Below are 15623 nucleotides of genomic sequence, written 5' to 3'. Positions count from 1 at the left end.
CATGAGGGATATGCGTGGGGTGAATAGCCAAGGCCTTTTTCTTGGGGTGGGGGAGTCCAAAACTAGAGGGCATAGATTCAACGTGAAATGGGAAAGATTTTAAAAGGATCTGAGGTATAACCTTTTCACACAGAGGGTGGTGAGTTTATGGAGTGACCTTCCATAGGAAGTGGTGGAGGCTGGTACAATTAGAACATTGAAAAGGGTATTTGAATAGGAAATGTTTAGAAGGATATGGCCAAATGCTGCAAATGGGACTAGATCAGATTGGAATGTCTGGTCAGCACAGATGAGTTGGAGTGAAGGATCTGTTTCCATGCTGTACAACTATGAATCTGTGACTCTATAACTGAGACATTTGTTTACTTGGTGATTTGTGCTGAACTGTTTGAGTGAACCTGAATTTGGATATTGAGTGTGTTTATTGGAAGCATTTCCTTTCTGAATTCCAGACTGAGTTTTGTTGATGATTCATTCCTGAATGTGAGAAGGTGAGGTGTAATTATCTTGAAGGTGCAGAGTGTCTGAGGATTTTTACTGAATTCCTATTGTTGAGTTCTGTGTGTTGGGAGCTGGTTATTATCCTGTAGACTGAGAATGGTCAGTTCTGTCTGTTGGGAACTGAATGTTTTTTGTCTTTTCAAATCTCTTCAAGACCTCCCACCACCCTATAGTTATTCATGAAAATAACAAGGTTTTGCATTTACATAATCCATCAGGCACACCCAAAGCGATGTTACAGTTTAGGAAACGAGGCAGCCAATATGTGCACTGCAAAATCTCAGAAACAGCTTTGTGGTAACAGCCACATTTTCTGTTCTTCAATAATATTTATTGATGATCCCATTGGAGACAAAAACCTTCTAGAAGGAATTTGAATTATTTTGCCCATTTCAAGACATTTCTTCAAATAAACCATCCAAAAACAACTTGATAAAACAATAACCATTTGGCATGTAATGCACTGAACTACCAAAATAATATTGTCCATATAAAAACATGACTGAACACCTCACTGTTTTTCTGTACATTCTGCTATCTACATAATCTCAATTTTGTTTTACAGAAACCAGTGCAATGGCTCTCTTAGTGTTTAAGAGGCTCTTAAGGGTTTGCTTCTCCTGTTTCACTAAGTGGATGTCAGAAGCTATCACTGCGTTTTGTGAGAAATTCCAAACAGACTTTTCCCAAAACAGATTCCTTCCCTGGCTTTGCCAGGATAAGTCTGGAATCTTTCGATTGTCACAGAATGTGTCTCTTTAACCACAGATTGCGTTCCCTCCCACTTTCTGCCTGGCAGCCTACAGAAAGGACACTATCCTCTCTGCTGACCACACTGGCTACAGTCCTTTGTCTTTCTCTCTCTCTCTCTCTCTCTCTCTCTCTCTCTCTCTCTCTCTCTCTCCCCCTCTGTAATCTCAGAAATACAATCTCTGTCATGTCAGGCCCCAGATGCTCTGGCCTTTGTTTTCAGGTGTGATAATTTTGCATCTTGCTCAGCAATTCTCAGTGTGTCTCATGATAACCAAACGATCTGGCCTGTTACTGGGCACCCTTTCCGCCTTCCGCATATATTTCCCTCCCCACCCCTTTCCGCCTTCCACAATATATTTCCCTCCCCAGCCCTTTCTGCCTTCTGCAATATATTTCCCTCCCCACCCCTTTCCGCCTTCTGCAAAGACCATTCCCTCCATGACTACCTGGTCAGGTCCACGCCCCCTACAACCCACCCTCCTGTCCTGGCACCTTCCCCTGCCACCGCAGGAATTGCAAAACCTGCGCCCACACCTCCTCCCTCACCTCCATCCAAGGCCCTAAAGGAGCCTTCCACATTCATCAAGGTTTTACCTGCACATCCACCAATATCATTTATTGTATCCGTTGCTCCTGATGCGGTCTCCTCTAGATTGGGGAGACTGGACGCCTCCTAGCAGAGTGCTTTAGGGAACATCTCTGGTATACCCGCACCAATCAACCACACCGCCCTGTGGTCCAACATTTCAACTCCCCCTCCCTCTCTGCTGAGGACATGGAGATCCTGGGCCTCCTTTACCACCGCTCCCTCACCACCCGATGCCTGGAGGAAGAACGCCTCACCTTCCGCCTCGGAACACTTCAACCCCAGGGCATCAATGTGGACTTCAACAGTTTCTCATTTCCCCTCCCCCCACCTCACCCCAGTTCCAAACTTCCAGTTCAGCACTGTCCCCATGACTTGTCCTACCTGCCGATCTTCTTTTCAACCTATCCACTCCACCCTCCTCTCTGACCTATCACCTTCATCCCACCCCCATCCACCCATTGTATTCTTTGCTACCTTCCCCCACCCTCCTCCCTGACCTACCACGTTCATCCCCACCCCCACTCACCTCTTGTACTCTATGCTACTTTCTCCCCACCCCCACCCTCCTCTCATTTATCTCTCCACCCTTCAGACACTCTGCCTTTATTCCTGATGAAGGGCTTTTGCACAAAACGTTGATTTTACTGCTCCTCGGATGCTGCCTGAACTGCTGTGCTTTTCCAGCACCACTAATCCAGAATCTGGTTTCCAGCATCTGCAGTCATTGTTTTTACCACTTTGCAATATCCTTCCAAACCCAACCCTCCAGGGTTTAAACTTTTATTGCAAATCTGTTTAAGATCTAACAATCTTTACATTTAGAAAAACACTTGTTGTGAGCCTACTCCTCAGTGGGGGAGGATTGGAGTGGTCTGGAGGGGAGTTCTCCCAGCTCCTTAGGAAAGGGCGGGTTTGGTCGGCCACTCGATACTCTTTCCTGAAGATACTATCATGAGCTGGGACGCTGCATGGCTGTGAATGAAGGTGTTCATGGAGCTGTCTTTTTCTGTTAATGGACTGATTGTCCCCAATTCTCAACAAGGTTTTGATGAACTACAGAGCTTTTATTTGATATTTTGGTTGTGGAGCTGTTTAGCTCTGTCTATTGCCATACTGTAGGGAATCTAATCTAATTACCTGTTATTCTTGGTGTTTAATGTGGATACACCCCTCTGTTGGCTTTGACTTATGTTCAAACCCTAACTTTAAACTATACTTAGTGTTGCTCTTGACATGTTAATTTACTGGTTTGATGATAATTATAGAATGAGGACTGTGCTGGGCTGTGAGATTGTGGTGGAGTACAATCCTGCTGCTGCCGATGGCTCACTGCACTCAGTAGACATCCAGTTTTGGGATCTGACCTTAGTCCATAGATGTGAAGCTGGAAGAGCACAGCAAGTCAGACAGCATCCAAGGAGCAGGAAAGTCAACGTTTTGGGCCGAAACCAAAACCATAACCAGGACCGGAGAGGGGGAGAGAGCCCAGAAGTATATAGAGGGAGGGGGTGGGGTAGGTGGGATGGTGGTAGGTGGATGCAGGTAGAGGGTTAGTTTGATTGGCTAGTGGGAAGTGTGGAATGGATAGGTGAGTAGGAAGATAGACAGGTTAGGATAGGTGAGGGAGACAAGGAGGAAGGGTGGGCCAGGACAAGAGATAAGACTGAGGAAGGAAGGACTTTGTAGTTGGTGAAGCCTATGTTGAGGCCATTGGGCTGTAAACTTCCCAGGTGAAATATGTGTTGTTCCTCCAGTTTCTGTTTGGCCTCACTCTGACAGTGGAGGACACCAATGATGGACATGTCACTGGGGGAGTGGGAGGGGGAATTAAAATGGATGGCAACTGGAAGGTCAGATCAGTTGATGCATGCAGAGTGCAGGTGCTTCATGAACTAGTCCCTGAGTCTATGTTTAGTCTCCCCGATATAGAGGACCAGGTTATAGTCCAACAGGTTTATTTGGAAGCACTAGCTTTCGAAGCGCTGCTCCTTCATCAGGTGGTTGTGGAGAATAAGATTGTAAGACGCAGAATTTATAGCAAAAGTTTACAGTGTGATGTAACCTGGATTGTTCTTTTTATACTATATAATTTCAGTTACATCACACTGTAAACTTTTGCTATAAATTCTGTGTCTTACAATCTTGTTGTCCACAACCACCTGATGAAGGAGCAGTGCTCTGAAAGCTAGTGCTTCCAAATAAATCTGTTGGAGTATGACCTGGTGTTGTGTGATTTTTAACTTTGTACACCCCAGTGCAACACCAGCATCTCCAAATTACGATATAGAGGAGACCACATTAGAAGCAACGCATGAAATAGGAGGTTGGGTGATGTTCTGGTGAATGTCAGTCAGATCTGGAAAAATTGTTTAGGGCCTTGGATGGAGAGGATAGGTGTGGGGGCAGTTGTTGACCCTCTTGCAGTTGCAGGGAAAAGTACTGGGTGTGGTGGAGAAATTGGTGGGAGTGTAGAGTTGATGAGGGAGTCGCAGAGTGAGTGGTCCCTGTGGAAAGCAGACAAGGGTGGGGAGGGAAATATGTTTTTGGTGATGAGGTCTGATTGTCGGTGACAGAAATGCTGGAGGATAATGTGTTGAATTTGGAGGTTGGTGGGGTGGTCTGTGAGGATTAAGGGAACTCTATCCTTGTTGTTGGGGGAAAGGGGTTTGAGGGCAAAAGTGCAGAGATGAAAGAAATGCAGTTGAGGGCATCCTCAGTTACTGAGGAGGGAAAACTACTATCTCTAAAGTAGGAATATATCTGGGAGTTTCTGGAGTGAAATGCCTCATCCTGGGAGTAAATGCAATTGAGGCAGAGGTATTGAGCGTATGGGATAGAAGTGTTGCAGGAGGGTGGGTGAGAAGAGGTGCAGTCAAGGTAGTTGGAGGAGTCAATGGGTTTGAAATGGATTTCAGCGGTGAGTCAGTTTCCAGAGATGGAGATGGAGATGGAGACGTCCAAGAAGGGGAGAGAGATGTTAGAAATGGTCTTGGTGACCATTTGAGGGCAGGGTGGAAGGCGTTGGCAAAGTTGATGAACTGCTTGAGCTCCTTACAGGAGCATGAGGCAGCACCAGTGCAATCATCGATATAGCAGAAGAAGAGATGAGGGATGGTGCTGGTGTAGTTGCGGAACTGTTCCATGAATCCTACAAAGAGGCAGGCATAGCTCGGGTCCATAAGGGTGCCCATGGCTACCCCTTTGGTTTGAAAAATTGTTGAATGTGCGCATCTGCTGTCCTTACTGTTTCATGTCCTTAGTCTACTTCCCTCGTTGTGATAAACATGGTGAAGGTTTCATTCATCAGTTGGGAGGGAAATGGTAGATTTCCTTGAACTTATTTGACCTGAAGCCATGAGATTCCATGGAATCAATATTAGAATCAAATCACAGAACCCAGACCTATTCACCTACATATAACCCCTGACTAATGCACCCTACCTACACATCCCTGAGCATGGGAATTTAGCATGGCCAATTCACCTAATTGCATATCTTTGGATTGTGGGAGGAAACCAGAACACCCAGAGGAAACCCACACAGACACTAGAAGAATGTGCAAACTCCACACAGACAGTTGCCCGAGGCTGGAATCAAACCTGGGTCCCTGGCACTGTGAGGCAGCAGTGAGCCAACTGCCACTTGTATGGGACATTCCCAGGAATGGTGACAGAGGAGTCTGGGATGTTCCCAGGTTATGCTTCAGTGAATATCACTGCTACTTAACCAGTTCTGTAGGGCAGCTCTCCTCAATTGAGAACTTGTCTTCAGACCTTGGTAAGAGAAACTTTACAGATTATACTGGGTTGAGATCATCTTCATCTTATTCTGATACAATGTCAGGATTGTCCAGATCTCTGATTTTCCTCATTATTAAACTTTGTAGTGATTATTTGCTCAGTCACTTCAGAGAGCAGTTCAGGGTCAGCCATGTTGAATGGGACTAGTGTCACATGTAGTTGCAACAGGTTCCCTACCCTGAAACACAATGTTTGGGTTTTTAGAACAAGCTGAAAGTTTTCATGTTTTTATTTTGATTCTATTCCACAAATTTCAGTATTAATTAAACTCACATTCATAACATGTAGTGTTTGAGATGAATAAAAGAGATGCCTTTAAGGGGAAACTAGATAAACATATGAGGTAGAAAGAAACAGAAGAATCTGCTGATAGGATGAAAGGAAGAGGGTGAGAGCAGGATTGTGTGAAGCTGAATTCTTTATTTGTAATTTTCTGTGATTGGATTTGATCTCTCAACCTCTGCATTGTTAATCTAGCTCCATAGTAATTCAATTGCCAAACCTAGAGACACAATTATTGAAATGTATTTCGATGATTTTACTTGAAGAACTCATACCTTTTCCAAAGCCTAGGCTTGGATTTAATATTGAATTTGGGATGTGCCGTCTGAACGGGTGCGGCATATCTAATTTCCCAGGATAAACCAGAACCCTTTAATCAACCACACTGAAGCAATATTTTCTTTAACTTCCACTGTTCCCTGACGAGTGTGTTCAACAAAATTACTTCAAGAAAACAGCTGGAGCAATTTCAGAATCTGCATTGAATTAATATTTCATATAAAAACCGTAGAGAGAAATCTTACCATTTTCAGCTGGTGTTTAGTTTACTTGCGTCTCGTCAACCATGACTCGGAATGCTTTTTCTCATGTGAACTTCTCTTCATGTTAGTAGTTACGCAACTGTGGCCTTGGGTATGTTTACACATAGAAATGTAGAAAATAAGAGTAGGAGTTGGCCCTTTGAGCCTGCTCCACCATTCAATATGACTATGACTGATCATCCAACTCAGTACCGTGTTCCTACTTTCTCTCTGTACCCTTTGATTCCTTTAGCCCTAAGAATTATATCGAACTCTTTCCTGAAAACAGTCAGTGTTTTGCCCTGAACCATTTTTTGTGGAAGGGAATTCCACAGGATCATCATTCTTTGGATGAATAAATTTCTCCTAATTTCAGTCCTAAATGACTTATCCCATCTCTTTAAACTTTGACCCCTGATTCTGGACTTCCTGGTCATTGAGAACATCCTTCTTGTATTTATCCTATCTTGTCCTGTTAGAATTTTAAAGGTTTCTATGAGATTCCCCCCTCACTCTTCAAAACTCCCATGATTGTAGTCCTAACAGATCCAGTCTGTCTCTCTCCATACATCAATCCTGCCATCTGTTGATTATCACTAAAACTCATCTACATCACTAATGCCTTTTAGGGAAGAAAATCTCCTTACCTGGTGGTTTTACATGTAACTCCAGGCCCACCGCAATAGGGTTGACTCCTACACAACTTTGAAAAGGCCAAGCAAGCCATTCAGTTGTATAAAATGCTCCAAGTCACAGAAGAATGAAACTAGGTGGACGACCCATCATCAATCTAGACAGTGGAAATGAGAATGGCAAATCAAACCATGCCAACCCTGTCGAATTCTCCTTGTTAACATTTGGACCATTGGCTCACTGACTTAATATGGGCAGCACAGTGGCACAGTGGTTAGCATTGCTGCTTCACAGCGCCAGAGACTTGGGTTCAATTCTGTGTGGAGTTTGCACATTCTCCCCGTATCTGCGTGGGTTTCCTCCAGGTGCTCCGGTTTCCTCCCACAGTCCAAAAATGTGCAGGTTAGGTGAATTGGCCATGCTAAATTGTCCATAGTGTTAGGTGAAGGGGTAAATGTAGGGGAATGGGTCTGAGTGGGTTGCTGTTTGGAGGGTCCGGGTGGACTTGTTGGGCTGAAGGGCCTGTTTCCGCGCTGTAAGTAATCGAGTCTAAAAAAGAACCTACTCTTAATTACCTTCTTCTCTCCATGGAAAACAATCCCAACTTCTCCAAACTATATTGAAAATTGAAGATGCTCATCCTGGAACTATTCCCATAAACCTCTTCTGAAGGCTCTAGTCTGTTCACATCCTTCCTGAAGTATGGCATCTAGAACTGTACACAATACTCTAGCTAAGGTCTATCTAGTGTCTTATGGCTTTCTGCATTTCCTTGCACTTGTACTCTATGCCCCTATTAATAAAATCGAGAATAACAGATGCTTTATCTACCATTTTCTCCCCACTCCTGCTACTTTTAATAACTTATGTGCATGTATATCCAGTGGTTTTGATCCTGTACACCCTTTAGAGTAATATCCATTACTTTATACTGTCTCTTCATGTTCTTTCCACCAAAATATATCACCTCTCAACTCTCTGCATTGAACTTCATCTGCCACCTCCACTGGCTGAGCTATTTTGCCATAACTTAAATCTACTATTTACTGCAAACTGAAGATTAGTGATTAATGATCTTACAATTCTTTCTGATTTTATATTAAACTGAACCCAGTTCCTGTGCACACTACAAAGATGCTGTAGAAATTTTATGAATAAGAAAAAATAAATAAGAATAAGCATTTGCATCCATCTTAAGCCAAGTGGATGATCTAATTTGGCCTACTCTAAAGGTTCCCCAACATCACAGGCACCAGTCTTCAGCCAATTCAATTCACTCTGTGATATCAAGAAATGACGAAAGCATTGGATACTGCAAAGGCTGTGGACCCTGACAGCATTCTGAAAATAGTATGAAGACTTGTGCTCCAGAACTTGCCCTAGCCAAGCTATTCCAGTACAGTTACAACACCAACATCGAGCAGACAATGTGGAAAATTGCCCAGGTTTTGTCCTGTACAGGAAAAGCAGAACAGAGGCCATTCAGCCTATCATGTCTGCACCAGATACATAAACTAGCCATCCATTGTAATCCTACTTTTCAGCACCTGACCCATGGCCTAGCAGGTTCGAGCACTTTGGTATAGATCCTGATTCACTTTAAGTGAGTTGAAGGTTTCTGCCTCACCCACCAGTATGCACAATGAATTTCAGGTACACCCTCCCGCCTTTGCGGAAAGATCTTTCTTCATTCCCTCTAATCCTTCTATAAACCACCTTCAATCCATGTTCCCTGGTAACTGACCTGTGTGCTGGTGGATACTGGCCTTCCCTGTCCAATCTATCCTCACCTCTCATTATTCTGTAGCTCTCAATTAAGTCACCCTTCACTCTTTGTTCCAAGGATTGGTTAGCTAATCTTTCTTAGCTGCAATTTAAGTTCTGGAAATATTCTTGTAAAAAATCCTTTGTACTGTCCTTAGAATAATTATCCCCTTCCTGTAATGTGGTGGCCAGAATTGTACACAATACCCCAGCTTGGCCTAACCAATGTCTTATATAATTCTAGCATTACATTCTGGCTCTTGTATCCATACGCCTTCTTTACCACTTTATCTACCTGTCCTGTATTTTCAGAGATCTATTGACATGTATTCCAAAATCTCTCACTTCCTGTATCCTTCTCCACACCGTCCTAATTATTACATGTTTCCTTTCTTTCTTGCCTGGAAAATGCATAACGTCACACTTCTCTGGATTGATTTCCATTTGCCACTTAACCAAACTATTAGTATATCCTGCAGTTGACAGGCATTCTCTATTGCTTTTTGCACTCAGATATTACATTTTTGTCCCTTTACCTCACTGTTTGGGGCTCTATGGTTCACAACTTAGTGTGAATGCCCCTTCATTTCTGAGCACAACTCATTTGGCCTAATTTGTTGTACATCACCCTTCCTCACAGCTGTGATTAATTCTTTATTGAACATTGCAACACCTCGCTTTTATTCCCTTTTTTACCTGCATGAAAGCACTACATCCAGAATGTTAAACTGCTATCCTCACCCCTGTTTAATACAGCTTTCTGTTATAGCAATTACATCATGCAGCTGTGTACCTATCTGTGCCTTCATCTTATCCACTTCATTCACTAATACTCCCTATTTTACAAATATACTGTTTAATGCTGCCAAACTTCTGTGCTTACATTTTTTAAGCTGTTTTCTGTTTTTCAAAGTCACTTGTGTAGTTTCTGCCTCATGTTCCCTGCTCTGAATTTGCCTTCATATTTCCATCCCCCCTCCCAACAGGAATAGCAAGGATATTTTTCCCATTCCTGTTCAAGTGGAGTCCATCCAGCTTGTATAGATTATGCATTCCCCTCTGCCGGTCACGATGTCCCAGACATGTGATGCCCTCCCTCTGGTTTTCCAGCCACATGCTTAATCACTCAGTTCTCCAATTTCAGTACTGACTTGCAAGTGAGACAGGGAGTAATCCTGAGACCGCTGGCTTAGGGTCTTGTCTTTCAAGCTCCTGCCTAGCTTTTTGTAATTTGCTTTTGAAACTTCATCCCTATGCATACTCAAATCATTGGTGCCAATGTGAAGCATGATTTCTGGCTGATTACCCTCCTACAGAAGAATATCCTATAGCAACTGAATTACACTGTTTTACCTTGGTACTAGGAAGGCAAGAATACAGTCTTGAGTTATGTCGATGGCTGCAAAAATGCATGTCTGATCCTCTGTCTGTGAAATCCGCTGTCACTATTGTCTTTCTATTTTTTATTCTTTTCTACCCCCAAACAACTGAGCCCTCAAAGCACCACTGACTTGGCTCTAGTTGCACTTTCCCGAAGAAGCATCACCCTCACCAGTCTCCAAAAACAAATAGCAATTCACAAGGGCAATATAATGGGAACTCCTGCATTGGCTGCTTACTTGTATCAGATTGCTGGACCTCACTGCCTGTATGCTTCTAACGTGGGCCAAGATCACTTGTAAAAATGCTAATCATTTTGCCCTTTGCCTAGTGGATGTACAACAGTAATTGGAGGCAGTAATCAAGTTCCAAAACCTGGAGCTGAACCTTGTGAGTTGGTGACAGTTCTTGCAAATGTGTTCATTTGCAACACAAGGTGTGTCCCTGACTTCACAGGTACTGTAGGATGTGCACTCTCAGCCAAATCAACCAGCCATCCAAAAAATTTAAAGCCATTTATTACAATCACAGCAGTAGAAAGGTTGAGCAGTGCTTGCCAATCAGCTTATACTCCACACCACAGTAAGAGCCAACTATGAGAGACAGCTCCCAGTGCAGAATCCTATCTCACAGTTTTCAGTTTCTCAGGCTGCATCCCACTCAAGGTGATGGTGACTACCTCGCACAAGCTCCTTGTTTGCTAGCTCCAAACCCCACATAAGTATTGAGAAATGACAATTTTCATCATGAGAGAATATAACTATTTTGCTTTGACATTCAATTGCCATAGCTAAATTCCCAGTAGTGTTTGCTGATACTTTGAACTGCAGGCAACTGCACATGCGTGTTTATTGGGAAACACACAGTTCCAAACATTGACGTTATCATGTTCTTTATATGTCATGTCATGTGTAAATGCATTGCTGCACATGTGCTGGAAAGCACAATTTTGATCTGGGCTTCAGTGGTAGGGATAGGGGACACGGAACAGGGAGAACCCTCAGGCTGAGAAGGGAAGAATCCGGGGATGGAACAATGGACCTGGGAGGGGATTACCTCCACCCCCTTCTCCTATTTTTGATTGCTTTCCTCTACTCCATCACGCTTTCTTACTCTGACCATGCCCCCTGAAATCTTCTCACACACTATTTAATGTGTCAACACAGCTAAATTCCCCAGTACCTATGTCATGGGGTTTAACACTGACTAGAAATTGAACTGGACCAGCCACATAAATACTGTAGCTACAAGGGCAGGTCAGAGGCCAGGAATTCTGTGCCAAGTAACTCACGTCCTATCTCCCGAATGCCTGTTAGAAGGCAGTGATACAGTATTCTTTATTTTCCTGGATGAATGAAACTCCAACCATGTTCAAGAAACTCAACACCGTCTAGAATAAAGCAACCTGCTTTATTCCACCACCTTGAACATTCATTTTGTCCACTACTGATGCAGAGTGGCAGCAATGCGCTCCATCTGCAAGATGTACTGCAGGAACTCACTTGGTCTCCTTCAGCAGATCCTTCCAAACCTGTGAAGGGTGAGGGCAATAGATACTTTTGAACAAGTTCCCCTCCAAAGTCACACACTATCCTGATTTGGAATTATATTGCGAAACCTATAATGTTGCTGGGTCACAGTAACAGTATTGTGTGTGTAACTACACCACATGGAGTGCAGCGGGTCAAGGAGACAGGTCATCACAAACATTTCAAGGGCAATTAGCCATGGGCAATGAATGCTGGCCAAGCCAGTGATGCCTACGTCCTGTGAAAGTAGAAACAATAATAAACGCTCAGGCGCAGTCCCTTCAGCAAAGGAGGAGGAGGAGTTGGAAGAAATCATGTTTTCTTTTCCTGTTTTACAGAAGGATGGCATCGCATAACACCAGATGATCAGACAGGATAGATACCATAGATGGATCCTGAACATCCCCTAAGGAACAGCTACACAATTGTGGGAAGACATCCAGTCCCTCTGCCGCATTGCTCAACACAGAGAAGGTTGGGCAGTGAAATCATCTGGAAAGTGGTCAGGTCTGGGGAGTTTTGACATATCATCAGATCTGAAACTGGTCAGTGTTGTGGAGCCTTCTATCAGAACCAACCTTTCTGAAGGTTTAGTCAGGGTGAGGCTGGGAAAAAGTGTGAGCGGCTCTAAGTGTGGTGGGAGCTTCAATCATTCATCGAGCCTGTTTTGGACTAGGCCAGACCCCTCAAAATATTTTAAGGAGGTAACCTAGACTCTAGCCTTTTCTTATTTTAAAGGCAGATGTGAAGTAGATCCATGTGTGAAGTAGCTGGTCAAACCACTCGACTTTAAGCAAAACAGAATTTATTTAAACACTACAGTTGAAACATGAAAATTCAGAATAACTTAACTATTGGAAAACCTAACTGACTCAATACAGCAACTTAACTAAGGAGCTGTTCTAATTACCATAACATTGTATAAACATACCCATTGGCAAATGGTAAGTTCAAACACAGGTTTTGTACAGGCAGGAGACATGTCAGAGAGAGAAGCCAGTCAAGAATTATCTGCTGAAGCATGGAACCCTTATGCACTGTAGCAGCCACCAGCACCTTCTCGATGACAACTAAACCAAACTAGAAAAAAATCTGAAATGGGAGAACCGGATACTCGCCTGCCATTGTTAAAGTAGACATTTTCAGACATTTCGGCACCTTTGCTTTTATGACCTCTCTTGAAAAAAACTCATGGACAAAATAACCTTATTAAAGTGACAGCATCATCAGAAGCTTCTTGAACCAGTGACTCATTCCTGTAAGTGAGAGGCTGTTCCATTGTGAATTGTGTGAGGAGTGCTCTATAGGCTCACAAAGTTCTAGCACACAAGGTGCTCTGTTGTCTGACTGCTAATTCAAGGACAGCTTCATGGAAAGAAAACCTTTCAAGTGTGAGGTGTGTGGTGGAGCCTTCACACAGTCATCGATGCTTGTGAATCATCAATGTATTCATACTGGGCAGAAACCATTCAAATGCAAGGTGTGTAACAAATCATTCTCGCGGTCATCAGCCTTTCTCGTGCACCAATACATTCACACGGGGGAGAAACCATTCACATGCAAGGTGTGTGTCAAATCATTTTCAAATTCATCCACTCTCCGTTTACACCAACGCATTCACACTGGAGAGAAACCGTTCACATGTAGGTTGTGTGTCAAATCATTCTTTGACTCATCCCACCTTCGCAGACACCAACGAATTCACACAGGTGAGAAACCATTCAAGTGTGAGGTGTGTGAGAGATCATTCTCGTGGTCAGCTGCTCTTCGTAAACACCAACGCATTCACACTGGAGAGAAACCATTCACATGTGAGGTGTGTGACAAGTCATTCTCAGCTTCATCGGACCTCCTAGTCCATCAGAGGATTCACACAGGGGAGAAACCTTTCAAGTGTGAGGTATGTGGAAAAGCTTTCTCGGAGTCATCGAACCTCCATGTCCACCAACGCATTCACACAGGAGAGAAACCATTTAAATGTGAGGTGTGTGACAAATCATTCTCTAGGTCATCGACCCTCCAAGCACATCGAAGTATTCACACGGGGGAGAGGCCGTTCACTTGCAAGGTGTGTGATAAATCTTTCTCTAGGTCATCAACCCTCCGTGGACACCGACAGATTCACACAGGTGAGAAGCGATTTACCTGTGAAGTATGTGACAAGTCATTCTTTCATTCATCCCACCTCCTCAGACACCAACGCACTCATACTGGGGAGAAACCATTCACGTGCAAGGTGTGTAACAAGTCATTCTCGAGGTCATCGACCCTTCTGCTCCATCAAAGGATTCACACAGGGGAGAAAGCGTTTATGTGCAAGATGTGTGACAAATCGTTTTCGAATTCTTCAACCCTCAGCACACACCGATGTACTCACACAGGAGAAACCAGTCAAGAGGAAGATTTGTAACACATTCTTCTCAGCAACATGGATTCCCTGCTCACACATGCATTCGCTTGGACAAACTGTTCATGTGTGATGTGTTGGAGAATTTTTTTTGTCACCATTGAACCTCTGCTCACAGCAATGCATCCTGCAGAACTGCTCCAATATAACGAGTGTGAAACGTAGTATTCCAATCATTGAACCTCCTGCTCTGGAGAGAAGCCACACAGGGAGTTAATCCTTTACATGTGTGGCTTGTGATAAAGCTTTTGTGGCAATTCTAATTCTCCTGAGATATGAGAGGAATCACACAGGGGAGGTTACCTTCAGATACACTGTTTATGTTTATCACCCATTCCCTAATCTCCTGAAGTATTCTTCCTATTCATCCAAGAGAAATCATTCAGGTGTGAGGTGCATGACAAATCATTTGTACGGTGAGTGTACTTCCTGGTCCCTCAACACACTCATGTTGATGTGAATTATCTTGTAGTCAGACTTGACCATCACATTTTCTCTCCCAAACAGGTACCGATTGAAATCCTCATCATCAAAGACAATATTTACGTTCTCCTTCTCAAAGTTCATACTTTGTTGTTCCACTTGTGTAAACCCTCTGGATACAAACACAACGGGTCGTTCTCACTGCATGGGGTTACTCCAAGTCCTGTTTCACTGACATCACACTGCAGGGTCACATTATTGTTGACATCATAATCCCTCAGCACTGGTGATGTCATCACTAGTTGTTTGGTGGGAGTGAAACCTGCTTTCAGATACTGGTGTCAGAAGGACACCCAGATCCGTGTGTACATTTTGCAATCTATTCCCATTGAAATAATACTCTATGATTTCATTTTTCTTACTAAAGTAGACAACTTCAGACTATCCAAAGTTATGTTGCAACCCAAAGCATTAATCCACTCACTCAATTTTTCTAAATTGCCCTGAAGCTTCTTTATATCCTTCTCACATTTCCAATTCCAACTTGTTTTAGGTTGTCAGCAAATGAAGAAATATTACATTTGATTTTCTCATCCGTATCATTGACTATATATTGTGGATAGTTAGGGTCAAGCATTGATCACTTCCTTCTAATCGAAAAATGATCCATTTAATCAAGCTATTTTCTGACTGCTAATCAATCCTCAATTCATGCCAGTACTTTACTAACAATCTCATCTACGTTGAATTTTGCACACTATCTTCTTATGTGGAGACTTGAGAGCTTTTGAATATCCCAATACATCACATTCACCAGTTCTCACTCATCTGTTCTTATGGATGTTTTCTCAAAAAAACTTAACTTGTTTTTATAGTGTTAAATATGATTCTTTTTCATAAATCCATATTGACTTTGTGGAATAGAGTTGGGTCTAAGTGTCCTGTTATCACATCCTTATGAAAGACTCCACTAATACTGCTAATATTAGGTCAACAGTCTGTAATTCCAAGTTTTCTCCCTCCCTCTTTTGTTTTTTGAAA

At 43.1% G+C, this 15623-nt stretch overlaps 1 protein-coding gene across 1 annotated transcript in view; it reads left to right on the top strand.

Moving 5' to 3' along the window:
- LOC140455672 (uncharacterized) overlaps window positions 1–15623 on the top strand; it is a 122703-nt gene that overhangs the window by 90579 nt on the left and 16501 nt on the right. The window contains exon 5 of the mRNA XM_072550672.1: window positions 12091–14059. Coding sequence (XP_072406773.1) covers window positions 13122–14059 — 938 coding nt within the window. The 5' untranslated portion in view covers window positions 12091–13121. The remainder of the gene's footprint in view (window positions 1–12090; window positions 14060–15623) is intronic.

Source organism: Chiloscyllium punctatum, chromosome 30 (genome assembly GCF_047496795.1).
Source record: "Chiloscyllium punctatum isolate Juve2018m chromosome 30, sChiPun1.3, whole genome shotgun sequence".
Lineage (NCBI taxonomy): Eukaryota > Metazoa > Chordata > Chondrichthyes > Orectolobiformes > Hemiscylliidae > Chiloscyllium > Chiloscyllium punctatum.
This window is presented reverse-complemented; position numbering and strand designations above follow the sequence as displayed.